General features: G+C 34.8%; 3 protein-coding genes and 1 pseudogene across 4 annotated transcripts; 2 read left to right on the top strand and 2 right to left on the bottom strand.

Moving 5' to 3' along the window:
• The window catches only part of LOC115453218, a 20,480-nt pseudogene extending 14,604 nt beyond the window's left edge, over window positions 1-5,876 (top strand).
• Window positions 5,877-5,965: 89 nt separating this feature from the next.
• LOC115445017 lies at window positions 5,966-8,936 on the bottom strand. The gene is made up of 4 exons (XM_030171054.2): window positions 8,860-8,936; window positions 7,381-7,657; window positions 6,989-7,272; window positions 5,966-6,409 (listed from the first exon to the last, which is right to left on the bottom strand). The coding sequence occupies exons 1-4, from the start codon at window positions 8,880-8,882 to the stop codon at window positions 6,037-6,039; spliced, it is 957 nt and encodes a 318-aa protein (XP_030026914.2). The 5' UTR covers window positions 8,883-8,936; the 3' UTR covers window positions 5,966-6,036.
• Window positions 8,937-12,297: 3,361 nt separating this feature from the next.
• On the top strand, window positions 12,298-27,146 carry LOC115444997 (ubiquinone biosynthesis monooxygenase COQ6, mitochondrial). Its single transcript, XM_037438347.1, has 5 exons — window positions 12,298-12,645; window positions 13,346-13,536; window positions 14,156-14,410; window positions 26,257-26,364; window positions 26,906-27,146. The coding sequence occupies exons 1-5, from the start codon at window positions 12,480-12,482 to the stop codon at window positions 27,095-27,097; spliced, it is 912 nt and encodes a 303-aa protein (XP_037294244.1). The 5' UTR covers window positions 12,298-12,479; the 3' UTR covers window positions 27,098-27,146.
• Window positions 14,734-24,947, bottom strand: LOC115444996 (transient receptor potential channel pyrexia). Of its 2 annotated transcripts, XM_037438346.1 has the most exons (16): window positions 24,482-24,947; window positions 23,828-23,874; window positions 22,972-23,092; window positions 20,153-20,318; window positions 19,420-19,642; window positions 18,660-18,816; window positions 18,445-18,579; window positions 18,098-18,326; window positions 17,763-18,008; window positions 17,233-17,462; window positions 16,804-16,942; window positions 16,533-16,726; window positions 16,292-16,451; window positions 15,929-16,224; window positions 15,565-15,762; window positions 14,734-15,195 (listed from the first exon to the last, which is right to left on the bottom strand). In XM_037438346.1, exons 3-16 carry the CDS (start codon window positions 23,014-23,016, stop codon window positions 14,794-14,796), a joined length of 2,820 nt encoding a protein of 939 aa, XP_037294243.1. In that variant the 5' UTR covers window positions 23,017-23,092; window positions 23,828-23,874; window positions 24,482-24,947; the 3' UTR covers window positions 14,734-14,793. The 2 variants fall into 2 exon arrangements, with proteins under 2 accessions (XP_037294243.1, XP_030026895.2); XM_030171035.2 differs by lacking the exons at window positions 22,972-23,092; window positions 23,828-23,874; window positions 24,482-24,947 and adding an exon at window positions 20,463-21,595.
• Window positions 27,147-27,238: the final 92 nt, after the last annotated feature.

Genomic DNA, 27,238 nt, shown 5'->3' with positions numbered 1-27,238 from the left:
ACTTAATTAAAATGTTTAAAGTAAGGCCTTTAATAATGTATATTAAATATATTATACTACTAATTAGGCTGAAGAGATTGTTTGTATTGTTTGATTGTCTTTCACGATTGCTACCTATCTTCTATACTTCTCATCGAGTTAGTTCACGGGAAAGCTGTTGGTCTCTTTACTGTGGAGGCAATTAGAATAAACATAATAAATGTAACAGATGCAGAAAATGATTTATTGAACCACCCAGCGTGGAAGATTCTCGCAAGCTTCGACTGCGGTGATAGCGCGGCAGATCGTATCATTGGAGGAGTCAATGCAGCCCTGGGCCAGTTTCCATGGATCGCCCGTCTCGGCTATACAGGTTTACAAAACATTTTAAACTTACAAAGCTTTATTTAGGTATACAAATATTGTAACCCAAAATTTTTGCACTTTTTTTTATTTTGGAAGACATCTTTTTGTAACCGGTCCTAATGACCCCACCCGTTAAAACTTCATAAGCTGGTTTTAAATTCCATTTCACTGACCGTCAACAAAGCAATAAATTTATAAAAAGAAGAAACATAATAATATAAACCTTTCGACTAATATTATACAAAATACTTTAATTAGTTACTTTGTTTGTAACAAAATTGGTTTTTAAGCGTATAGTAATATTTTATAGTAATGTTATATCATAATAATTTCATTTTTAAACGTAATAGGTAATATCAACTGATTCAAATATTTATTGTTAAGACCCTAGGCAATAAGAATTATAAGGAATATAATATACAGTAATGGTATTCGATTTATAGATGAGGACGACATAGACTGGATGTGCGGAGGCGCTCTCATTAACAGACAGACATGTCCTCACAGCAGCGCACTGTGTGCAGACAAATGATTATGGAAACGTATTGTACGTTATTGAACATTATTCCAATATTTTATCTCTTTATATCTAAGTAGGTACACGATAAATTGCGTTTTCAGTGCTATAGCCAAGCTTCTAGTTGTTTTTTTGTTTCATCACGAAATACAAATACACACAAAATAAATAGGTATTTCATTTACTTTATTAGCTATTACACCGTGAACCACATAAAGCATGCCATTTTAATTGGTAGGTATCGCAAATTTTGTTCAGATTTTACGATTGTCGCGTAACTTAGCTGATGGTTTTATGTGATTGACGTTAAAAGCGTTATTTAATTATATTGATACCTAAGTGTCGTAATTGTAATTGTACAAGGTACGAGTACGACTACCGCGCTAAAGTCCTGGGTTCGGGTCGGACCAACTACTTGTGACTGGGTTTATCCATCTGAACAGCCAGGACTCAGGATGTTGGCGCTGTGATACCCCGTTGCCTTGTGCACTATAATCTCCCCCGCGTATTTGGCTGTGCCCGTTGAGATTGACCGTCGCGTCGTGACCGAAATTCGGTTAGGAAGGAAGGAATCAATCACTTAATTATTATTATAATTTTAGTGTGTGTAATCTGAGTGTATAAACACAGATTTATAGGTCACACAAGAAGTACCTATTTACCGACAAAAAACTAAAAAAACTGGCTTAAATTTACGTTTTCGAAATATTAAAAAACACGATTCGAGTGGATGAGATCAACGTTTTTGATCTCATTATAATGTATTTCGAAATAATAAACTTTTTGTTGGACACAAAATTCCATAGTCCATCTGCCCTCATTCCTTAGAGTGATATCGGTGCTACATTTTTTTTTCGGATTCAGTTTGAATTAGTATTTATGACGTGCCGCCTGCATGATGTCAACACTATTTGGTGGCTCCAAACCCAAATAAATTGACAAAAAAACAAGCAGTACAGTCTATCGGTATGGAGATATCTAAATGATCTAACACGAGGATAGAAACTTTAAATCTACGTTAAAAAAAAAAAAACAAAATCTCTTTGTTCTAATCAAGAGCCTAAGCTAAACACAAGAGACGAAGCAGCAAAATGTATTAAAATAAAACCACTATGCTAGTGGGAAACATTACAGTGAAAGCAATCTTAAATACAATGTTATGCAGGCGCGATTTCTAAATAACCACTCTTAGTCCTAGCTTAACTTATGTCTTTTAAAAGTAGTAGTTTATCATGTTAATCATTTGTTATGTAAAACAGTTCAGACGGTCTGTCCAGATAGCTCCTTGTCTCATTTATATTCTATATCTTAGATCAACTCAAGGAAAAATTACCATAACGTACACAGCATGACAATTTTGAGATGAAACAAAACTGATATTAGTTTGTTATTGTGTCTAGAACCTCAATTCGGCTTGGAGAACACGATACTCGAACGAATCCTGATTGTCAACTACACGTTTGTGCCCCGCCTTTACAAGACCGTAAGATCAAGAGCATCAAAAGCCATCAGGACTTCAACAAGCCGCCGTTCCACAATGACATAGCAATTATAGAACTCGATGCTCCAGTTAACCTGAACGGTGAGCGACGGAAAACTTAATTTCTCGTACGTTGACTCAGAAACAACGTCATCCATCGGCGCCAAACCCAACCTATGAACTGTCGGAAATTACTTATTCAGAATTAATTATTGAAAACTAGATAAAAAAATAAATATGGTGGTTAACGTTTCCTTGAATGTTTGCCATACATAGCGTAGATGTAAACAAAACCATTTTTATTTGGAAGGTACATACGTAAGAATTAAATATGTACCTATTGCGGTGGATTGTTAACATAGGTTCGTAAATAAAAAATAAGTAAGAAAATATAATGAACAATTAACAAGCAGCATACATTCTCAAGCGGCAAGCACAGCGTTGGACGTCCACCTGCAAGGTGGACAGCGAGTTGATAAAGGTCGTAGGAACACGTTGGATGCAGGCCGCTTTCGACAGGTCCGTCTGGAAAACTTTAGGGAAGGCCTATGTTCAGCAGTGGACTTTATGCGGCTGACGATGATGATGATGCATTCTCATGGATTAAGACGCAGCCTTGATTGTCTTAACATAAATCATAAGCCCGTTAGACGTTCAACCGGCATTTATTTAATCCAAAACATTGAATCGAGATTTTGCCAATGTTTTCTGATCTCAATTTTCAATCCCCGTGCATAGTATGATCGACTTTACATCAATCTTACCTGAGTACCGAAATCACAGATTAAGCTGACGCTAAATTAAACTCGTGGTGATAAAGCGTAGATGTTTAATATTTCACAAGGCATTATAGCACAATAATATTTGCATTCATGGACACCAACCAAAACAAGTCTAAAAAATACAAATATGTAAAATAAAAATCGAAATATTTTTAAAGATTACGTGGCACCGATATGTTTGCCCCGAGAAGATGATCAGATGGCAAGTCTGACAATGGGCGAGTTATTGATGGTGGCTGGTTGGGGCAAAATGAATATGACAACAGAGGAACGAGCGAAGATACTGCAAGTTGTTGCAGTACGTACCTATGATACAATATTGCGTATTGAGCTTCAACATTTTTATTAAATTTAGAAAATTAGACAATGCTTGTGCTATTTGCAGGTGCCAGTTGTATCAGCAAAACATGTGATTCTCTAGGCAAGGGCTTTAGAGTAGGTAAATCGGAAATATGCGCGGGCGCACAGGTAAACAAGGATGCCTGCGGCGGAGACTCCGGCGGACCTCTCATGAAAGTAAGCCTTCTTAGTTGTGGTTCTTTAATGTTGTCTAACTAATGAATGTTAAGGCAAATTGGTGCTTTAATTCATCAACTCTTGTTTTATATCTTCAAGTTGACACAAAAACTCTAAAATACCAAATAGCAGCGTGACATCAATTGCTCCCCAGATTTACTTTACATTGTATAATGTATATTAGATCTTGGAGTTGACCTGTTATGTCCATGATTTAAAAAACAGACTATTCAATGATATTGCCTACAAAATCTAATAGATAAAATTTATTCTTGCTTTGCTAATCTAATTTTAAATGTAAATTTGATGATGCACAATCACTTTTAAGACTAAACGGCAATTCCTTCTGTATGTTCAATTATTGTCTTAAACGCACACAATAAACTTTCAAAAACAATAACCAAGTGCAAAATGTCGGTCCTTCTGAGTCATTTATAATATGTCGTAATTTCATGCAAATGCCTCAATAATTGGCTTATGAAAAGTAAATAATTTATCATGCTCAGACTAGCAATTTTATTCAACAATAAAAATATATATTGATAAACTAATAAAAGTCTATCTACCACCGAAATTACAAAACATTTTGAATTTAAACTCTCGCTTCACATGTCAAAGTGCAATGACCACTTTTAATTCGTGAATATTGCGCCGCTGTTTTCCTGTAGGTAGATATAACACCGTTTCGTTTTTATACTATCTATATTTTAATTGTAAGGTAAAACCTTAAATAACAAAAACATAAATTATGCGTAACGGAGTACTCAAATTCTCCTTGATGATTATAATTGATTTACCTACCGACTTGATATCCAACACCTAAACGAACCTCTATAAGCAGATAAATACCTAGGTATTTATTATAGTGCATGCGGTACTGAATTAAAAATTAAAATTTGTACAATTGATTTTTTTCTCTGCATTATGTATAAGTATAAAACTCGAGAATCAAAATTCCTTTCAAACCAGGCTCGGAGTACAAACATTTGGTGATCGGTCCTTAATGTTACACGAATGCGAAACACTTTTTTATTGACTTCTGTCATGGCTAATCCAAAGTCCAAACGGCTTCAAATAAACCTGTTAAGGTCAGGGGCCCTATTCCATCTATAGGGGCCAATCCGTTTTTGCATTAACGGGCGCTCTATTCGAAGGACAGCTTTGATAGATAAGAGTCAAAAAATCACCTATTCATCTATACAGCCAACAAAGCTGGCCTTCGATTAGAACGCCCGTAATTGCGAGAAGACTGATATACCCCGTAGACACAGTAGTGCCCCCTGATCTTATTTAGTGTGAAATATAGTGTTTTATTAATCATGTCACTACATCGCGCTAAGGACGCCCTTCAGTTTGAGCAATAAAGCAACAAGATCTTGAAATAAGACTCCTAAAATGACTCACGACACCGGGTTTTTCTTAATGTTGACATATTAATTGCTTTGTGCAAACTGAGAGATCGTCAAGAATACCGAGCATAAAGTATCGGTAAAAAAGGTGCAAAGAAAACCTTGAATTCCTGTGTCACGACTCTTGTGTTTTAGACGTATAAGTCCTTCTATCACTTATAAGTGTATCGGTTATATAAAAGTACTAAAAACCTCTTAAATGTTATTAGTACTTAATTTCATATTTATTAACTGGAACGAGTACATTGACTGAGTAGTAGTACAATCAAAATAATTAAAGTTAGTAAATCTTAAACAAAAACAAAAAAAGCATGACAAATTACACACAAAAATTAAAAAACAAATAGAAGCTGAATAATGCAAGAAAAAAGGTTTGATGTTTGCGTACAATTGATACAGGTCAGGAAAATAATTATAGGTTAGTAAACACTTCTTCAATATAGTTTTTTATTGCAGGTATTTGATACACCAGAAGGACCTAAGAACTTTCTAGTAGGGGTTGTATCTTTCGGGCCCATGGTGTGCGGCATTAGGAAACCTGGCGTCTATTCTTCGGTGCCATACTTCCTCAAGTGGATTTTGGATAACATTATGTGATATATATGCAAACTATTTGCATGCATAAGTTAACATCATAAGACTCGCGTTTATTGAAATAAATAAATACTTATAAATACTGTGCTGAATATAGATGATAATATTTGTCAAGAGGATATTTTGAAATAAACACTCTACGTACGTCTTATATAACACAGAATTATAATTATTGAAAACAATATAATCAATAATAAATTGTTATTACTAACTGTAATATAGGATGTATTTTCCTCATAGTTTCTTTTAAAACCTACTACTGACATTAGCTACATAAAATTTCCTGATACAATATTTTTATAATAGACTCATTATAGGAAAAGGAACTTTAAGTATTAGTTTGTTTGTCTCTATGACGCTACCATAATAAACCTTCTTTATTCATGTTGCATTTCATAATTTAGCCCTTTCGACACTCTCAATAAGATCTGAATCTGTGTATTTATCATCTAGATCGATTCTGTTCAAGTATTCTGTGACGTCATCGCTGTAGCTTTCAACGTTATCGTTTATAGAGACTTTACGCGACCGATTCGGGCTGTTGTAGTGATATTTGGTTTTGCTGCGTTTCTTTGCCTTCCTAGGGGAGAGTTGCAAGGTGTCCGTCGCGACTGAGCAAGATCTCGGTGCGTAGTACCTCTCAAACAACATGGGCTGTTGCTCCACTCTGCCATACATCAGTTCCATTTCATGCAAAAATTCTTCGCGTCTCATTCTCTCTTCATCGCGCCGTGTTTGCAGACGAATTGCGATGTCTTCTTCATGACTTTAAAAATGTATGATTATCTTATTATATAATTATAGTATGATCACACACAATATAGTTGTTGCAAAAGTTTTATTATATTTTGTAGCTACCCATAGATATATCTAAGAGACAGCAAATATGTAGGAATTATTTTTAGAACCATTAAATTGTCCCTATTTGATGGAAAAATAAAGTTAGAAAAATTTGATACGTTATTGATTTCGTTGTAGTTCACAAAATACAAAATAAATGTCCAAGAAAACTGAATATCAAATATTTTAATATGTCATGTGGTTGGATTTCCCACTGATTCACAATACCTTAATATGAAGTTATTAATGTTTGTGTTAAAGGTAGGATTATATTTATGTCCACCCAGATAACGACCATCGTGCACTAGCGTAAAACCCGCCATAACAGCCTACGTAAATTTATCGCGATCAGGAGTCAGCCTACATACCCGGTTTCGAGCAGGCTGGTAATTTTTGTCGACTTGCAAGGAATAATCATCTCTCATCCATCGGTACCCTTATCTGGATTCTAATTACCATCAGATACAGTGGGAGTCACTTTGACCTACTCGTATAAAAATCTTACTTGTTTTTCACGAGATGCCACGCAGGCTTTGACCGTAAAAGGTGATCGCGTTGCTTCATCTCCGCTCTCCGACGTTTTTCCGCTAACCGCCTAGCAGCATCCATTTCAAACTTTCTGCGAACAGCTTCTGCTCTCAATAATGCTGCTAAGTTAGATCTTCCTGTAGCAGTATTTTCTCTTAATTCTAAAGCTGAGTATGCACGAGCCCCTACACAATCGGCACTGTCTCTAACACTCTCAGAGCTTCGACTTTCTTGATAAATTTTCTTTGTGAGATTTTCCATCTGAAAATAATTAACTTGCCAGGTTTTATTTACTGGAAAGGGAAGACAACAAACCAAACCATATGATTAAGTATCTGATGTAAAAAAATATGTCGTAAGGAAACATACCTTCTTTGCAGCCCTATCAGCAGTGTTAAAACGAAATGGCTGTGGACTTGTAGTAATAAACTCCTCTCGGCATTTATTTTTCTTTCTTTCTTTAGTAGGACTGGCACATCTCTGCCTATCAGACGATGTTATAGATGGCACAGCTGGTGACGGGTCTATCGGAAGATCGCTATGAGCAGCTGGGGTTGACAAGCGACTCCGATCTCTAGCAGCCATGTTGCCTGGGTAGTGAGCATTACGCAACATTTCCTCAGCCCTAATGCGTTTGTTCATAGACCTGAATAAATAATTAAAACATGCATTTTTAAAAATTGTTAATCGTACCTAGAGCTAAACTGTAGGTAGTCAGTGAATTGTTCTTTAACCAGGAAATCTTTATGAGGCTGCACCTCTGTGTGACTGTGTAGTCAATTGTTTATTAATTAACTATGAATTTAATAAAATTCATTCAATTTCTATATATCATCATTTTGCACATAAATATTATAAATATTGAATCCCCCCTAGCCTCGTTTCGGCCAAGGGATATTAGCCAACTACGCAGGAGATAATATTATAGTGCACAAATGTGCGCGCCATAATCAGATGCACCACTCCCTGTTCCTTTACTCTCGCAGTCCAGTGAGAGGGCAGTCATACATGACCAGAGAGAGATCAAGCGCAATACACGCTTTGCGAGCTTTGAGGATATCATACCGCCAACTTCCTAACTGCGAACTGCGATTGAGTAAGATTTAAGATAAGAAAACCAAGTCACAATCATTTTTTGGTCCGACCCGGGATTCAAACCCAAGATCTCCCCGCGGTTGTCGTACTTGCACCGCATACGCATTAGATACGACTATGCCACCGAGGAAGTCAATATTATTTAATATTAATTTCAACAAAAATACCCAGTTGGTAAATGACGCGCTCTACGATGATAAAACCAAAATGGTAAAATTAATTGCTCCAACACCGTAAATAACAACGTTATATTATAAATATTTAATAATACATAATAGGTACTCATTAGTACAGGGATAATCCATTATGTAATACTACATTATGCACGCCACTTCGACTATGTGGAATATGGTTTGAGACATTATTTTTATATTATATGAAGCATAGCACTTAGAGTTAATTTCACATAAATGATATTAGTATCTATAACTTAACAGTATGTCCTATCCCTAGGACAAACATTTTGAGCTATACTAACAATTTTCTTAAAGGTTCTAAACTAAACTTTAAACGTTCGTTGTTCAAATTTTGTATGGAAATTTACATTGACACAGTAACTATAGCATAATGTTAGTGCTACAAATAACTACACCTTACTTTAAATCTACAAAGTAAATACAAATTATTACGAGGTGAGTAAAAATAGTAGAAACGCAGGTATTACCGGCAGCGATATCTCAGAGGAAAATAGGAAGATAATAAAAAAGGTTTCAATAATAAAAAAGCTTTGAATAATAACCTAATTGAACTAACCTGAAAAATTCATCTTCTTTCATTCTGTCATAAATATAGTTAGAAAAAAGATTTTTAGGCACCGGTCGTGCTCTGAACCTTTTTCTTTTTTTCTTGCTTTTTGGGCACCACGAGAGCAGCTCGGTCGCACAACCCCCCTAAACCCTTTTCCTCCCTTTTTGTGAAACTAAACGGTTTCATTTGTGCTTGTAGTTCGGCTTCGCTATTTATTTTGGTTATTGCTCTCCTAGAAAAGGTAAAAATTTACTGTTAAGGTTATAGCTTAAGGTCCATTTCAAAGTCCAAATTTCGTCGTATTAAATTTTAAAGGCCGAAATATCCATGCATATTAATTATTTTTACGTTTTCTTTCAACTGCGAGAACTAATCACTAACTAGACGTGAATTTAAATTCTTTACTTGTCAATACTTGTTTAGTTACCCAGATTAAAGGTGAAACAAAATGTATGAAAAATGGACCTTAAGCTATAACCTTAATTGGTTTTTGTTTTATTGAGTAGGTATGTTCATAATCATAATATGTATTCGACAGCCAAAATATGTTATTTTTGTAAGTACATGATTTCAACAAGAAAGTCAGTAACACTAGCAAAATTATATGTAAGATATCCCAGTTTTGACCCAGACTTTATCACTTCACTGTGACATAAGTCAGAAGCGACTCGCACAGCAATGGGCTATCCTCGTGGATAACACAAACATGCCAAAGCAGGAATCGAACCCACTAGTTTTGTCCCGTTTGTCTGCCAAGTGCCGCAATTAAGTACAATCATAATTTACAATTACCTTAGTTCAGCAAAAAAATACATGACTATAAATGAAAAGCATTAAGTAGGTACGTGCTGAGAAAAAAAATTTAATATGCATAAGTTGCATATTATCTAACTTCCATTTATGCCAAAAGAGCAAGGTAAGGTTGGGGTAAGATCGCCCATACATATATATTTTATCAAACCAAAAATGCGATCCATCCACTACTTTTTTCTTGGGACATTATTGCTTCATTGGATATATTCCAAAAAGAACTATTATGCACTTATTTATTGCACAGAGGAAATTTTTCAATAAGCTAATAGATTATAATGTGACTAAATATAAAAGTAAGAATTGAACAACTTTTTAACAGTAAGAGTGTCATTTTTTATTTGTTCAAGTTGTGTTTTATTCTGCGAATAACTTCTAGTTAATAATTGAAAAATCAAATCAGAAAAAAAGGATGTGAATTAAAAAGCATACAGCCAATTGTAGATAATGTAAACCTCATTGCTTGATCCTCTAATATTTTGTCATAAAGGGGGATGCGCGACTCTATTGGCACTGGGCGAGCTTTGAACTTTTTCCTGTTACATTTCAGGTTTAGCATGTCTTCGGAAAATGATTTTTGTAGACACCTCAACTCATTAACGATGCGGTCTTCTTCATCCCTTGAGAAATGTATAAAATTATATTAGTAACACAAGTTATGAAGTTGTTCAGCCTTTTTGTGTATGACTGCATACGTATATTGTGTAAATAGGTAAGGGTACTTTTTTACCTCTCAGTCATCTTAAACGGTTTAGGTACAGTGATACTTTTACGTCTTCGTGTAGGAGATGCAGCCCGTCTTACTTTAATGGGACTAGTAGGTACACTACGCGTTCTGAATTCTGTGTCACAAATATCGTCTTTCAACCGAGCCGGGTATTTTTTATCTTTAAAGTACTTATCGAATTTTCTATCGACTTCATTGCTGGGCTCAATTTTACCGTCATTCCAAGATATTGAACACGAAGAATGGTTTCTTTTCGGACGATCCTGCTTTGCTTTTTCTGAAATACTATTTAACGAGGGAAACTTCAGATTATCCGGAGAGCTCTTGCCATTACCAAGGACGTTTGTTCTTGAAGGTTTTTTCAAACATGTCCCCACATTGCTCGTCAAAGGTGAAAAGTTATTTTTACAACTTTCCCTTTTCATATTCGCTTCACTCTGTACATTACCTTCTACGGAACCTTTTCTCTTTGAGACAATACCCTTACATTTATTAACTTTATAATGAGCTGTGTTCTCTGAGCCATTTCCGAGTATATTATTAAAGGTTCCATTACAGTCGTCTATGTGTTCTATAGCTATTCCAAACATAATCTTCTTTTTTTCTCTCAGAGATTTTAAAGTTGAATAAAATTCTTCTGAATTTAAATGATGAATTTCATTATAATCAGGAATACTTTGATAAAAATCCTTTAGTTTAATAGCCTCTACGTCTGCTGCATGTACTGAACAAGTAGACATCGAATCGATCGAACTATGCTCATTTGTCTGTCTTATTGTTCTCTCGTAAGCTGATTTAGGCATTTTACTTATTGGATCCACTGGTACTTTAAGACACGAATTAGCAAAGACGCTATTGTTATGGCTCATGATTATTTGAAATATAAGAACTACATGTAATATCCATATTAAATAGATATATTTAACAAAGGACACAAACTTTGTTGTGGTAATAGTTACCATGGAAAATAGACAAAATGTCATGCAAGGTTCACATACCTTGCGCTATGATTTCAAATATAAGTACTTACTTACAGAATTAGAAGGTAAGTACCTAGGAACAATGATAATGGATTTGAATGAAATTTGTCACACGGATAGTAGGCTTTTTATCCAGCTAATTTGCGTACATGGGAAATAACGGGATTTTATAGGTGATTTTATTGGGTCGTATAGGTGGAGTAAGTTACCTTTTAATAATGAGAAATACAAAGAGTACCTTCTTTTTGTACTATGCTAATATTATGGATTTACTTGATCGAATCGAATCGAATAGGTATTTTACCTACCTACATAATTTGTACACCTACACAAAACTTGATTTATTTTCCTATGGTATTTCCAATTCAAATCTCATTTAGCAAAATATGTGTACGGTATACCTATTGATGTGTAATCGATTATTGACATAAATAATATTTATTTATTTATTTCTCTTACAAATATTACAAATATATTAAATTGACCTTATAGAGCGCACATTAGAAGATTGTTATGCAAAAACAAAGAGAATATAACCACTGTGAAAAAATAAATGACCGTCTGCTTCTTTATTTTATTGCATTTTTCAAATTATATGTGTATTCTTCGGAGTAGATCGATAAGTCCCTTCTTACTTTTAAAGGTAGATTAAAGTATAAAATTACAGAACTAGCATAGACTACTAACTAGCACGTATAGAATCTATACATATGCATAAGCAACTACCCTATTTTTTGTTTCTGAAGCAGCTTTTTCGTGTTGTTGCTAGTAAAAAATAGAATTAATAATAATATCAAACGACATTTTAAAATTGTATACAATCAAATTTATAATATCGTATTATTTTATAATCGATTAATTATTTAGAATTAGCTCTACACCACTATTGTTTGATAATATCAGCTGTCCGTTGTCATTAGTCATTACTCAATGCGCAAATTGACAACAGAGATTGACAAGTTTATTTTGACTTGACTTCTCCATTGTAAAAAATTAACCAAAAATAGTTACACAAATATTTAATCGAAAAGTTATAAAAAACCTAAGAGGTATTTGTTTATATATTTATCCCGTTCAAGAAGTCAGTACATCTTAGTGTAGTTTTAAAAATGATTTTAAATACTCAGAAATTTTTACTAAAAAACTTAAACAACACAAGGAAACTTCTAAACATTAGATTATTGAGCACCGTGGGAGATGAAAAATATAAAGGAAATTACGACGTGATAATCGCAGGAGGTGGAATGGTCGGCTGTACCTTAGCATGTGCTATGGGTTAGTATATTTTCCTAAAAAAAACTAAACATCAGTATTCCGGTATATCCAATAAAAATGTAAAACAAAAATACAAAGTAATCAGGATTTTTGTTGCGTAAATGCTTCAAATCAGCAGCTTACAAAATATAATATAGTTTGGTATTAGGGTTGATTGCACAAGAAAAGGTTAGCCCTTAACATAATAGTCTTTCTGAAACATACTGTTTTGTTTTTAATTAATTTTCTGACTACATTCATGTTTATCATTTACTAAGTGGTATTATTTTTTCATAGTACTGCTATCAATAATATTTAGCATAATTAGAAATAGCATATAAATTGTTGAGTTTAATACATTGATGTATATTCTATAGACACAAACATCCATGTAAACTATCTTTTCAATTCGAGTTCTTATATTATGAGCGCAACTTACATAACCACAAGCTGTGAATATAGACCATAATAAAGTTAGTTTGAATGGATATCAGTTCTAATCAGTCAAACACAGTGAATGTTTGAAACGCCAAATCTAGTACATAGTACGTATTATATTGATGGTTTAATATAAAATATGATTTAAATTTCCATAAAGGTCTCGAAGAATGCTGAGTAGACCAAAGAAAACTAGTTTTTTTAAGAAAATACATAACTGGACAGACTAAATACTGCACAGTCACTATCTTTTTATCTCTAATAGAAAATATTTTATTTCCAGCAAAAAACCCTTTACTATCAAGCTTGAAAGTATTACTATTAGAAGGTAGTCCAGACAAGAAATTTGAATTGAAGCCTGAATACAGCAACAGGGTGGTTGCTTTGAGTCAAAATACAAAATTGCTTATGTCCTCTATCAATGTGTGGCAGCATGTGGAAAATATGCGACTTCAACCAGTAAGACACATGCAGGTAATAAAAATACTTACTCAAACAGTATAAATTGTAACAAAATAGACAATGATGACTAGCGAAATAACTATGTTTTGTAAATGCAGCTGAACTATTATCCAGTTCAAACATATTGATGTGAACATTGGAATATAAAAATAACTGTTTGTTAGGCTGCTTTGCCAAGATTAGTCAGTCATGTATGTGTAATTCCTCGGTGGCAAAGTTACATTACAATACAACTGCAGTGCTGAGATCTTGGGTTCGATCCTTGGGTTGCACAAAGTGATATTGGGTTTTTCTACTCAATATCAGTATGGAGTCTAGAATTCGTGCGTAATATGACGATAGGCTTGCCCTCTAACACATCATAGGACGGAATACACATAGTGAAATAAGTAATCCATTAACCAATGATGAATATTTCCACCAAAACCCTGTAGTTACGTTTGTTTTTGTTAATTTTGTTATTTATTGCGAATATGGCAGATGTGTGAGTATATTTCTGACTGAAATAAAACTTTTTCGGTTTTTCTCGCGGTTTTTTATAATATCATTTGCCTCTTCATAGCCTAGATTTGATTGATTTGTATTAACAGCAAATGAGCAAAAAATATAATAAGCTTCTTTTGTATTTTAGGTGTGGGATGCTTGCTCTGATGCAATGATATCCTTCAGCAGTTCTGAAATCCTAGATGATGATGTAGCATACATAGTTGAAAATGATGTTTTACTACATGCTGTCAACACAGAGTTAAACAAAACGAATAATAAAAACCTTGACATAGTATATGGAGCCAAGATAGACAGCTATAAACTACCAACTAGTACAGACAGAGAACTAAAGAGCTTGGTGAAGTTGGCGAATGGTGATGCATACTCATGTCAATTACTGGTAAGTTGTAATATATTATAATGTATATTTCTTTGTCCTGGCATGGTAAAATGACTATATTAGTTCTGATAATAAGTACAGTGTACTCCAAATATTATTGTGATCAATAAGCAACCTTGCCTCCATCCGTGATCACTAAAATTGTAGGTCAGGTACATCAATTTTATATAGAGTAAAAAAAAATTATCATATTTTCTGTCATTGCTTTCATTGGACCAATAGTTTAAATAATGTTGCCAGATAGAACATTGGATTTACACTTGGCAAGGTCTACATCCAGCAATCAATGGTGGTAGACAGAATTGTTGAAAAATAAGTAAATATAAAGAAGAAATAGAAGATTTTATTCTTTTACAAATTTACTTGCATATTTCAACAAAAAATTATGGTGGTTGTACATCTAGTTTACTTTCGATCTGGTTAAGTCTCGCGTCTGTTATCTCTACAAGCTTATTGACTTTCTTCGTTAGTTCTAGCAGTTGTGTTTTTATGTCAACCATACATATTTCTTGTATAGCATTAATTGTTAATGATGGCGGTCGATTCTTGTCAGCATTAGAACCTGACGTGGTTCTCTTTCTTCTCTCTACATTCTGACTTTCAACTGAATATCTGTCATACAAATTACTCTTCCTCTTAACAACATCCTGCTTTTGCTCTTTATCTTCTTCGTCTTTACATTTCATCAGTCTGAATTCGTAATTGTTATTTTTTCTTATACTTCTTTTTGTATCTTTTCGACTCGCCACCATTTTATATATTGACGATATCAGTTCCTTTGGTATCTGAAATAATTTGAGAACAAGTCTGGTATGAGCATAATTCGTAACTCATTATAATGACGCACTTTCATCTACAATAACACAATACGTTAATTTGTTAACTATTCAGATAATTAATGATAAAAATAACACAATATCTAGGTTGCTTTATACAAGAACGATCTTAAATAAATCAATTATTAAAAATCAGTTGAACCAACAATGAATGAATCACACTAAATTCTAATAAATGTTAGGTCGCAGTTACAGAATTTGATGTCTATTTTATAGATAACCTATCTTCGATAAAAAAGTAAGAGAAATATAATAAAAAATAAATAAACAAATTTCATTTATATTTTTCTTGAAAGGAAAAGATAAAGAAATTTTTACCCTGCTTTCTCTGGGATCATTGGGACGAATATTAAGCGTGCGCATTTGTGAGGCAGTCAGTAGAGCTCCCCAACGAAGAACGGCAAGCAACTGTTTCGGGGCACATGACAGCAATGAACTAAACAGCATTCCTTCAAGATGTGCTATTAGTTCTGTTTGTCGCACCAGGCGATCCAGTCCTGCACTTTCTTGTAAGGCCTGGAAGTTAAAAGCAGGAATAATAGGTAATAGTGAAGCGAATTCTGCCGGCGATCCAGGGATATTATTAATTTATTTAAGCATGTCATTAAAATTACTATGTAAGATCTAGACAAATTATATTATTTTTGACGTAAACTTATGAAATAATTTAAAAAAATCGTACCTGAATATCGCTTACAGCTAAACCAACCAGCAAGTTTGTCAATATAACAGTGACTAACACCACGAAAATCAAGAACATCCCATGCGCCGTGAGGGGATATTGTATCTGTGAGCTGCTACTGTTACTGTAGAATATATCCTCGTATTCGAGCTCTCCAGACATCATGATTACCGTCTTCACTAGTCCAGCGGGCAAATGGAACGCCGGGTAATTGCTGAATAGGATGCTGAATGCTAAACCAAAAGCGATGAGGAGGCAACTGTACGCTAAGAGGAATGTTGCAAAATTGACAGTCACTGAAAAGAAAATTAAAAATAAAATAATTGTAATGTTATTAAAGTAATGGAGTCATGTTTACTCAACCTGTAGTAAACATTTGAACGTAAAGTCCAAACGTTGGGAATCGGCCAATAATCATCATTAACTCTAACCAACAGAAAAATATTGTTATAGCTGCCACATCGTGCTGCCAGTCTGTCGTATCGGTCCTTATTACGCCGTTATCAATATCCCAGTAAGGTATCTGAAATAAATAATATTTACCTTTAATTTAAAAAATCTCATTGGTTAATTCTAGAACTTTCCCAGTCGTAAAATTACTCACTGTACACAAAAACACTCCTATAATAATAAAACATTGTAACCAATTTTCCCATTGTCGAATATATGCGGACCAATCTTGGCACGCTTGAAACACTTCCTTCAACATAAAGCAAAGGTTCAGGAGTAAAATAAGATATTGCATCGGTCTTAAATACGAAGGCACATTACAAGTGACATCCTCGCATAGGAATATTTCTGAAACAGACATTTCCAATTTGTTTATCGCATTTATTATAGCAAATAAATATAAGTTTTACTCAATACACACTTACGTAAAATATAAAGACTATACAGAGTTATAAATAAAGCGTGGTAAATGAAACTCAAGACGAAAAATTTTCGTATTCGCCGCCATTTTAGGAAAAGGAAAGTTTCTGCTACAGGATGCTTGAGAACATCTTTTCGACCCACCTGTAAAATCGAAGTGATATAAAATGTGACATTGTCTCTTCATTCTTATTTGCTTAAAGATTAATAGCATATATCGTGCGTTGGGGTGAATTCGGATCCCGGGGTAAAACCCTTGCTTCCAAATTATTGGTAAGCCTGACAATATTTCCTAACACACAACAATTCAGCCCTATGTGACATTTTGTAATTTGTCAAAATTGTTTGTCTGTGAAATAGTTTTAGTTTGGATTTGATAGTTATTTTGAAACAACTATTTTACTGCGTGATCAGAATATCCCCAAGTCACTTACTTCCACAAAAGCCAGGAGCAATTCAGCTTCTCCCCTCGTTAAACACGGGACTAGTGGTCGAAAGTCGATCGTTAGCTCGCAGTCGACATCGCCCAGTTCATGTTCGCTGACATGCACTGCATCATCGAACTTGCACAAATATCGAGGAATCACATCGGGAACCCTTCGGACTATGAACGATAGCGCTGACACACCACCGTTAGTCCGAAGAGTCACATCGCCGCCATAATCTAGAAATACAAGTTTATATTATGGTCTTAATGAGTCAAAGTATAGCTGGAATATTTGCAAGACTAAACATATCTTCTTTATATAAAATTTTAAATGCATATGCGGACAAAGTAAAACGCTAAAAAACGTATAAAGCAGTATTATACCAAATTAAGGATGAATTTTAAAAGATTTTGGCGTCTTTGATTGAACTGAACATGCGACGTAGTTTTACATCATTATTATAGAAATGAACAGCTGGTGGTAATACTTTTACCGTCCTGTATATTTGGTTTGGTTTGTAACCTTCATAATCGTACCTAACAGTAGCAACACGCAAGCAGAAAATTCATTAAGAGCCGCTATGTGAAGCGGAGTATATCCAAAATTGTCTGGAGCATTAGGATCTGCGCCTGCAGACAGCAGTAATCGTGCCACGTCGCATGCTCTAGCTCCCCTCACTATTGCCCCGTGTAAAGGAGTACGTCCGTCTGCATCTCGTGCTCTTACATTAGCACATTTGCTTACTAGCATTTCCACCACTTCCAACGATTGTGCCAAAGTCGCTGTAAGAAAACAAAGAAATAAATGTTATTATTTTTGAAAAATATAAATTTCTTATCATATAAAATCGACTCAAAATTATTGTAGTTACCTAAATGAAGAGGTGTTTGTCCTCTAAAATTTGGCCAGTCTATATGAGCTCCATGTTCAAGTAGCAAACGGGCGCATTCTGCATGTCCATCTTCCGCCGCCAAATGCAGAGCAGTCGAACGGCCAGGACCCACTGCTGCGCGGACATCTGCGCCAGCGTCTAACAATAACTTGGTACATGAAGCAGATCCAAGGGATGCTGCTACATGCAAAGGGGTTTCAGTGAATACCTACAACAAAATCATCATCTTTGTTAAACTTATTAAGCAAATCTCCATTTATAAACAAAAGCATGTATTGTTTATGTGTCTGTTTTATATTAACAAAGCGAACAGCAACAAAAGCCACCTGCGGTGTATCAGGGCATGCGCCTGCTTCCAACAATTCCTTCACTACTTCCGGTGCGTCACTGAGTACTGCATAGTGCAAGGGAGAACGATCGCTTAAACCGGCGTTTACGTCAGCACCATGAGCGATTAACACCTGCGGAATATAATATATCGATGAATATATCACTGTCAAATTTGTACATCGCCGATTATGTTTGAAAGCTGATTGTTTACCTTTACGCAAGCCAAGCTCTTTGCGCTGGCTGCACAGTGAAGCGGCGTCGCTTTTGTGTCAGTAGAAGAATCCCATCTGTTCGGGTGCGCTCCATGGTCGAGTAACACTTTAGCGCATACTTCGCTGCCCACTAAGCAACTCAAATGTAGACACGTTCTGCAATTTGTTTATTTACATTCGTAAGCGTGTTATTTTTTCCATGTTTGTTTTGATTGACAAAACACATTCAAAGTTGTGTAAACTCTAGCCATTCGGAATGACTTCGGAATTCCAAATAAAATAGTATAAGTAAGATTTCTGCCTGACTGCCTCGGTGGCGTAGTTGTATTGCATGTCCGGTACAATAGCGCTCTGAGGTCCTGGGTTCGAATCCCGGGTCGGGCAAAGTGATATTTGGGTTTTTCTGCTCAGTATCAGCCCGGAGTCGGGAATTTGTGCCCGATATGGCGATAGGCTCGCCCCCTATCACATCATGGGACGGAACATACTTGGCGAAAAGTGGGTGCTCTAGTTGCGTCTCTGCATACCCCTTCGGGGATAAAATGCGTGATGTTATGTATGTATGTAAGTAAGATTTCGAAAAGATAGTAAACTACCGTTTAGTTTGTTTCTCAATGATACATAACGATCTGTAGAAGAAACCACAGCAAAGCGCAAAGATTATAAAAAGTGACATATTCACACTACTTCACATGAACATAATATTGGTTGTCGCATATAACCTGCGTTGTAAAGTTTTTTAAAGACAACTCAATATACCTGCCAGCATCATCAGTCTCATCAGGATCAATTCCCAGTTTCAATAACTTAGTCAGCAGCGTGCTCCTGCCGAGCCAGCAAGCCCACAACGCTGCCGATCGCAAACCGACCCCTCCATTAGTATTGGTAGCGTATGATATAACCTCGTCGTAATGGCCGGTATCCATCAGCGATAATATTTCTTCAAAATGCGGCAGCTGACGTAATGTGTATTGTATCTCGTCTGTTGAGAAAAGAATTTTTTAAATTCCAAAGTATCACGCTTTTAGCAAACATATAGCAGTAGCATAGATACTTTTGCACTGTTCTCATAATAACGCAACTACAAAGGTAATTCATCTACTTTAATTATTATGATTGGGTTAAGTAAATATACATCACAGTTTAGTCGGATAACATAATAAAAATTAAAATTTATTTTGGAAGTTTGCGTTTCAGCAACATTGTATAGTACTAATTGTATAGGCAATTATATTTTTGTCTTCTATTATTATTAGCAATCTCGCAGTGAAACATGTTTTTTTTTTTGCAGTTGACTAGTTGTAACTAAACTAGGTTATTGGTGGATATGTATTGATTGGTTTTCGTAACTTTAAATTAACTGTTTATGCAGAATTCTGTATCAAAGAGGAGTTTAATATTAACTATCAGTAATTTGATATTTTTATTCTAAAATGTCATAAACAAAAGTAAATAATCACATAAATTAAAATAAAAACTAGGGGTAAGTTACCTAGTTCCCATATGTCTTTAGAAGGTTTAACCCTCAGCCGTTCTGCGAGATCGACTCCATGCGCGGACTCGTCGCTGGATATGTAGCCAGCCTCGGCGTCGTCTTCCGCGTCCTCGGCCAGCTCACTTATGCCGGCATACCATCGCGCACTGCCTTCCCGGTACACCTACGCATCGATCCATAATTTATTCCATTGTTAACAAACAATTTGTTTGGAATTTCCTACGTTCTAAAATTTTATTATAGTCCGTATATTTTTATCCGAACATAAATACTTTATTTTTTACAATAAGACTATCACAAGCAGCACCTTTTTCTTTTTTTCATTTTTGGGCACGTCGCCGTGAGAAACATTGCGGGAACGCTGCGCGTGTGTGCGTATCATAGCGTGTGCTAGCGCTTCACTGAAAACTGAAAGCACTCAACTCACGCGCATGTCATCCCCGCCGATGGATAATCACTATTTGGGATAATAAAAGATTTCATTGTGCTATAAAAAGTTTACTGCTCGTCAATAGTCAATATCATTGTATGTTTTATGTGTCCAATTTTGTAAAAATATTTCGACAATGGTTTTATTGGTTATATTAAATTACGCAGATCAAAATATTATTTATATAAAATGTTGGATCGCGCTCTAGACTCCCACACACGGTCATATTAAATAAACTGTACCGGTCTCATTCGTCGACGTCTCAGACCCCGTTCAATATGAATCAAACCAACACTAACCTCTGAATGTATAATTATAAACAGAACCAATCTGCTCTAAATTCCAAAGAAAAAATATGTACCTACTCAGATACCAACAAATTACTTTATTCTATCAGAGTGATATTATATTTCAAATTTCTTAACGCCGTTTCATTTCGTTGTAACTTTTAAATTTCGTAAAAATATATTTTCGTTAATCCCTTTGGCAAGACGCACGGTGGTTTGACAAAATATTATTAATTAATTATATAGCCCTTGGAACAAACTCAGAAATTGTATATTTATAAACTGTAGAATTTACGACCGTGCACAATTCTGGAGAAATTCTCACAATGTACAACGATAAAGTGTTGAATGATTAACGTCGGGCGTGTAAGACGTGCTTTCGGTTTCAACAACCGTGTATTTAGCGTAAACATAACAATACCAGATTTATTACTTGGATTGTTTACTCTTTAGTTAATGTCTTCTTTGTCTTGGTTACCAGATAACGCATTCAATTCTAATACAATCTGTACAGTGTGCACCCACATTTTAAGGTGTTACTAAATTCGACATGCCGTAAAGTGACCGAAACCATACGCTGTGCGAAATAACGATGCAAACAATTGAATCAAACATCCAATATTAGCACGTTATGAACGATGTAGAGCCACAAAATGTTAATGATTTAAATGTGTAAAAAAAAGAAAGAAGTAAAAGTTCGGTAGGGCCGGTGCAATTGACATGCGCCAATGCTGTCAGTTCAGTTGCAAAAACTAAGTCAAATAGTTTCTGTAATGGTAAAAGGGTGTTCCACCTATTTGCATACTGCGATAAGGATAGTTAGAAGAAGAAAAAGACATGATAGAAGATGAGTTCGATATTTTCCATATGTATCAAATGTAGTAGAAACCAAATCGGGCGCATATAGAAATGTCAACGTATTTCAAAGTGGTAGAATACAATTGCTTACTGCATAAATGGACCGGATCGGCCAGGGTAGTACCCACTGTCTCACAGAAAACCGATGTGAAATTACAGCTTGCTGTTGCGCTTGACATGGCAAGTGAGATGATATCCGGAAAGCCAAACGACCTCTATTCCCTTCACCAGAGCATCTCTATTCCTTTTCCTTAAGGGTCTATTATTATTATTTTTTTGTAATTGATCAGTAACAGTAGCCTTGACTTATCTAGATAACATCGAGTGACCCTTTCCTGCACTTACAAAATATAAAAAATCACAGTTTCTAGCGGGAACTCCGACTGCATTATTTTGTTTGGGTTCTAGGCGCATTCACAAATATTAACACACTGCGAAATATCAAAATTACTGAGATTCGTTATTTTTAGGGATAGATATGCAAGTTATGTATAAAAAGAAGTTGTCACGGTATTATCATAATCGTTGAATAAAAATAAATAATTCCATTTATTAACATCAGGAAATGTTTTTTAGATTCAAATTAGAGTAATATGTAATTTAAAACTCTTAAAAAAGAAAACTTATATGTAGAAAATTCTAAAGACTCCAAATATACATAATAAAAGCATAAGTATCTCTTTAAAAAATATGGTTTTCAGTGTTATGTACAGTTTACACCGCGGTTTATATTCTATTTTCGCTTTTTGTTTAGACACACGTCCGTCTGACCGATTTCACGTGAAATTTTTCCTTGAAACATTTTCAACAGATCTCATTTTATATGCAGTTTTGAGTCATAATTATTGATTTACGTCAAAATGTTATTTTATATGTAAAATTTCTTGCAATATAATTTTACGAAACAAGAAGTTAAACAAAACAACACGCGTTTATTTTGTTGGAAGAAATCTAGGTAATGATTTAAACGACAATACTGAGTACAGCTTTGGAGATCACGTATCGAAAAGCTGTTGATGTTGGTTATCGTTATATATAGACAATATTCGCTAGTCTAAACTCTAGCCTATATGAGTATTTGATCCAAAAAAAACATTCATAATCTTGTTCGTCGAAGATATTAAAAACTCAAATGTTAAAATAGTTCTATTTCTTTAGTACTTAAAAGGAAATAAAATAAAAAAAAAATAAAAATACTAGGCATTTTATTTTTTTATAATCAAATGGAACGTTACACTTACCACTTGGATGTTGTCTTTTGTAGTTTCATTAAACATCACTTGCATTTCATTTACTCCACATACAAATATATCACTTACGACATGTCCTTTCGGCGCTTGTTGCAATTTTTTGATATTCCATTTAGTCCATTGAAATGTTACATTTTTTAGGCCTTACCTTGCGTTTTTTAGAGGACGCAATTTTATTTTTTAGAAGTGGAGGGGGGGTCAGTGTTAAGCTAAAACCAAGTTTGTGGGGTCGCCACCCTTGTCCCACGGCCGCCATCTTGGTTTGAAATGGTTTTACGATGTATCTCTTAAACTATTTATCTGACAAAAAAATTATAAACATTTTTGTTGCAAATTAAATTCTCTACAACTTTGGTCTAGTAACTTTTGTCGTAGAACTATAAATAAAAAAGTTATAAGCGAAAATGTTAAAAATTCAATGTTAAGCAATGTCCATTGCAACGTCATCAGAACGTGTGTTTATAAGGTTCATAATACGTACAACACAAACCCGCGGTTGTCGGCTTGTACGCGAATTACTTGATCCTGAATCGCTTTGGGACAGATGAAGCAATTGCTTAACATTTTTGCTTATAACTTTTTATTTATAGTTCTACGACAAAAGTTACTGGACCAAAGTTGTAGAGAATTTAATTTGCAACAAAAATGTTTATAATTTTTTTGTCAGATAAATAGTTTAAGAGATACATCGTAAAACCATTTCAACCCAAGACGGCGGCCGTGGGACAAGGGTGGCGACCCCACAAACTTGGCTGTAGCTTTACACTGACCCCCCCTACACTTCTAAAAAATAAAATTGCGTCCTCTAAAAAACGCAACCCCAAATGTAACTTTTCAATGGACTAATTGTTTGCATCAGTCGCGGCAGGTTGTTTTAAACTCTTGTTACTAAATCTTTAATAATAAATATAATTATTATAATTAACACAATATTTACGAATCTGGGAACTATTTCGTCAACAGTAATAGGTTTATACGTAAACATTTCACTCAAACCGTTAAATGTTATGATTCAAAATTGATTATTTCAGTCGACCTCATTTTGCTCTCGTCGCGTCCCAATTTCGCGGTAAATGTACTGCTATTTATGAAGATTAAAAGAATTCTTCTCATGATCATAAATATGTGTGAGGCAATTAAAAAATAATATCAATCTTGAAAATCGGTTGAATATTTTCTAAGGGTTTATACGAAATACGGAATACGACTGCATTGCGTAACACTGTAACTAACCAAGCTAACCGTAAAAACATAAATTATTTTATATCACAATTGGTCTACTATTCTATATATTACTTAATTCATTCCGAAATTTGTTATTAGTAAGAAAGTTAATTATTACATAAAAATGTCGACATAACACGTACTTTAATTTTGACGTTTTTAAATTCTCCATTTTAATTTTATATGGGCGTGACTAGTTTTCGTTGCTATTGTGAAAGAACAATAATAATTATATTTTTTTTTGTTTAATAACATTTTTTTCTTATTTTCTACTTACAATTATTTTGCGAAATCTGTATAAAACTTTTTTTTAACTGCTTCTACGTTGCAATTAACATCTTTCCTGTGTTTATTTTCTGGAATTTAGTTGCTTCGCCAAAATAAAAGGTAATAATAGCACTGATTCCTAGTAAACATTTGAAGCACGCCTTGAAAACGTCTACACTTTTACTACCGCTTCGGACGTATTAAAAATTAGGTTTATTTAAGATTTTGCACTGGAGTTCGACGCGACGCTCAACCGTTGCACCGGCATTACTGCCTGCTTACACATACTACAAATAAACTCCAGAACCAATAATTACACCGCAATCATACCATCTGTTTGGTGTGAAAATGTTCAAAAGAAACAGAGAGCTATTTTTAAGACATTGTAACGTTTCAATTCAGATATATTACTATTAGCCGCACTTATAACAACACACTCGTATCTCTGTCGAATAACGTATGGGTTTCGATTTTTGACTGTGGCGTTGGTATAAAAACCGTTTAGTAGTGTATAGATATATTAGAAAAGAATAACTATAAATCATCAAATCTAAATCAATCTGCTAATGCTTCATGATGACGAAATATGAAGCTATTAAATATTTTACACGCTTGGCGAGGCTATACCTGTGAACCTCGATATAGTCAAGGTTTTTGATAGGATCTCGCATCTTTGTCTCCTTTCCGCGCTTCCGGCATACGATACTCAACTCAACTCATTCCGGTAAATGTCAGAGGTCTCCAGGGCTCCGTGCCGTCGACTACTTTGTTTCTTGTGCATATCAATGATATGTTATGGCTTGGCAACATTCATTGTTATACAGATGACAGCACGATTTATGGACGATACCTACTATTATGAACTCCCTGGTTCACAAGTGAACATTGTAAGGGTGTGCGAGGATCTAGTTATTGGGGTCAACCGGATAAGATTCCAAGAGCCTGGTTGTATCAAATCACATCGAAGGCAATATCTGCCACAACCGCAGGGTTGGAATCCTGAACAAGGTGCGTTTATTTTCCACGCTCGGTCGACTATATCGATCCGCCCAATACTTGCTCGATTCTTTGGATGGATTGCAGCGGCGGGCAATCCGCATAGTGAATGATACAGACACGTCGAATAACTTGGATTCGCTACAGTTCGAAGGGGTGTCGCTTCTTTTAGCGTGTTCAACAGTCTGAAGTTGCTATTCGACACTTTATCTCGACGGCATAGCGCTTACTAGTAGAAGCAGTGCAGGCACTTGGCCAGAAAAAAAAGTTAAAGTTATAACTAACTTATTTTTCTATCTGCAAAGGTACAAATACAGTTTTAATTATACTGTATTTTTACCTTTGCAGATAGAAAAAGAAACAATACTAATTTTGCTCTGTACTTAACTTTATTCTTTAAGCAATTACAAACTAAATCCCAAAAAAATCAAAACATTCAAAGGTATAGGCTAATGTATACATAGAATCAAGAAATCACAATTCGCCGATGGGTGTACATTAATTCGTCTCATGGCCCGAAATTTATTTGGACTAATTCTTTATATCCAATACGTTATATTGCCGTGCCAAGTTAAAAAATACTTCCGTACCCTTTTTTTTAGTTAGGCGTTTTTTACCTCTTCTTAACTATAACAGTCCTGAAGTAAACATAGACGTTCATATTCAAAATCCTTGCATACTCTTTTTCAAATATTATTTTTTTAAAGCTATTTAAAAGTCGGGTTACCCAAAGATATTTTTCTGCCTTATGTATGTAGGTATGGTATTTAATGTATCTGTCTGTTATAGATAGGCGCTGATGGTGCTAATTCGGCCGTACGGCGAGCAATGGGAGTACAATACGTCTCGTGGAACTACAAACAAATGGGCGTTGTGGCCACCCTCCACTTGGCCGAGGTAATATCTATAGAACATCAATCAAATCATACAGCTGGTTTATATTTGCCCGCCTTCAACAGTTACAACTAGCCTTGCGGTTCCTACCGGAGGAATCAAGGTCGCAACTCGTATGGAAAGTTTTATTATTTAGAATGCGGTGAATGTATCAAGATTTTTTAATTCTACATGTATTAAACTATTATGAACATAAATGTTAGTCAAAACTTTCACCAGAGATCGAAGAATAATATATAATTTTTTTATTAAGACTTTTATTTTTCATCAATATTATTTACATTTCAAATGTTTGTTACTCCTTTAAATTTCTAATCTAGTTTTAGTATAAGTTCCTGTAATGTGTATCCCGTTTGGGTGAAGGTCTTCTCTTTTTCCTTCCATAAAATTCTACATGTGGCGAGGTCATGCTATTTAGCTCTGTTTTTAATACAATATCATAAGTCTACCGTTTAGTTTCTAGAATAATTTACTTAATTTTTATAAGTTTTCATTTACGTTAATAAAATATTATAAATAATATCGCTCTATAACGTCTTTACAGGAAACAGAAAACACGACAGCGTGGCAGCGATGGTTGCCGACAGGACCAGTGGCTCTCTTACCCTTAGATTCAAAACGTAGTTCCTTGGTCTGGTCGACTTGGGAAGAAAACGCTAAAGAACTTCTAAAATTACCCGAAGAACAGTTCGTAGACGCACTTAACGACGCTTTAGTAAGTACCGGTTTATCTTGATAATTAGCTTAGGCTATTTTTTATTTCGGTATTTGTTTCCGTGGGAAGTATTTCATTTTTTATCAGTTTTTTTAACTAGATGGCGTTGGCGTCGTACAAATGACGCGGGCGTATAGATGGCGTTAGGGACCCTTACAGTGA

The sequence above is a fragment of the Manduca sexta genome, chromosome 13 (genome assembly GCF_014839805.1).
Source record: "Manduca sexta isolate Smith_Timp_Sample1 chromosome 13, JHU_Msex_v1.0, whole genome shotgun sequence".
Lineage (NCBI taxonomy): Eukaryota > Metazoa > Arthropoda > Insecta > Lepidoptera > Sphingidae > Manduca > Manduca sexta.
The sequence above is the reverse complement of the archived record's forward strand: the minus strand, read 5'-3'. Positions and strand labels throughout refer to the sequence as shown.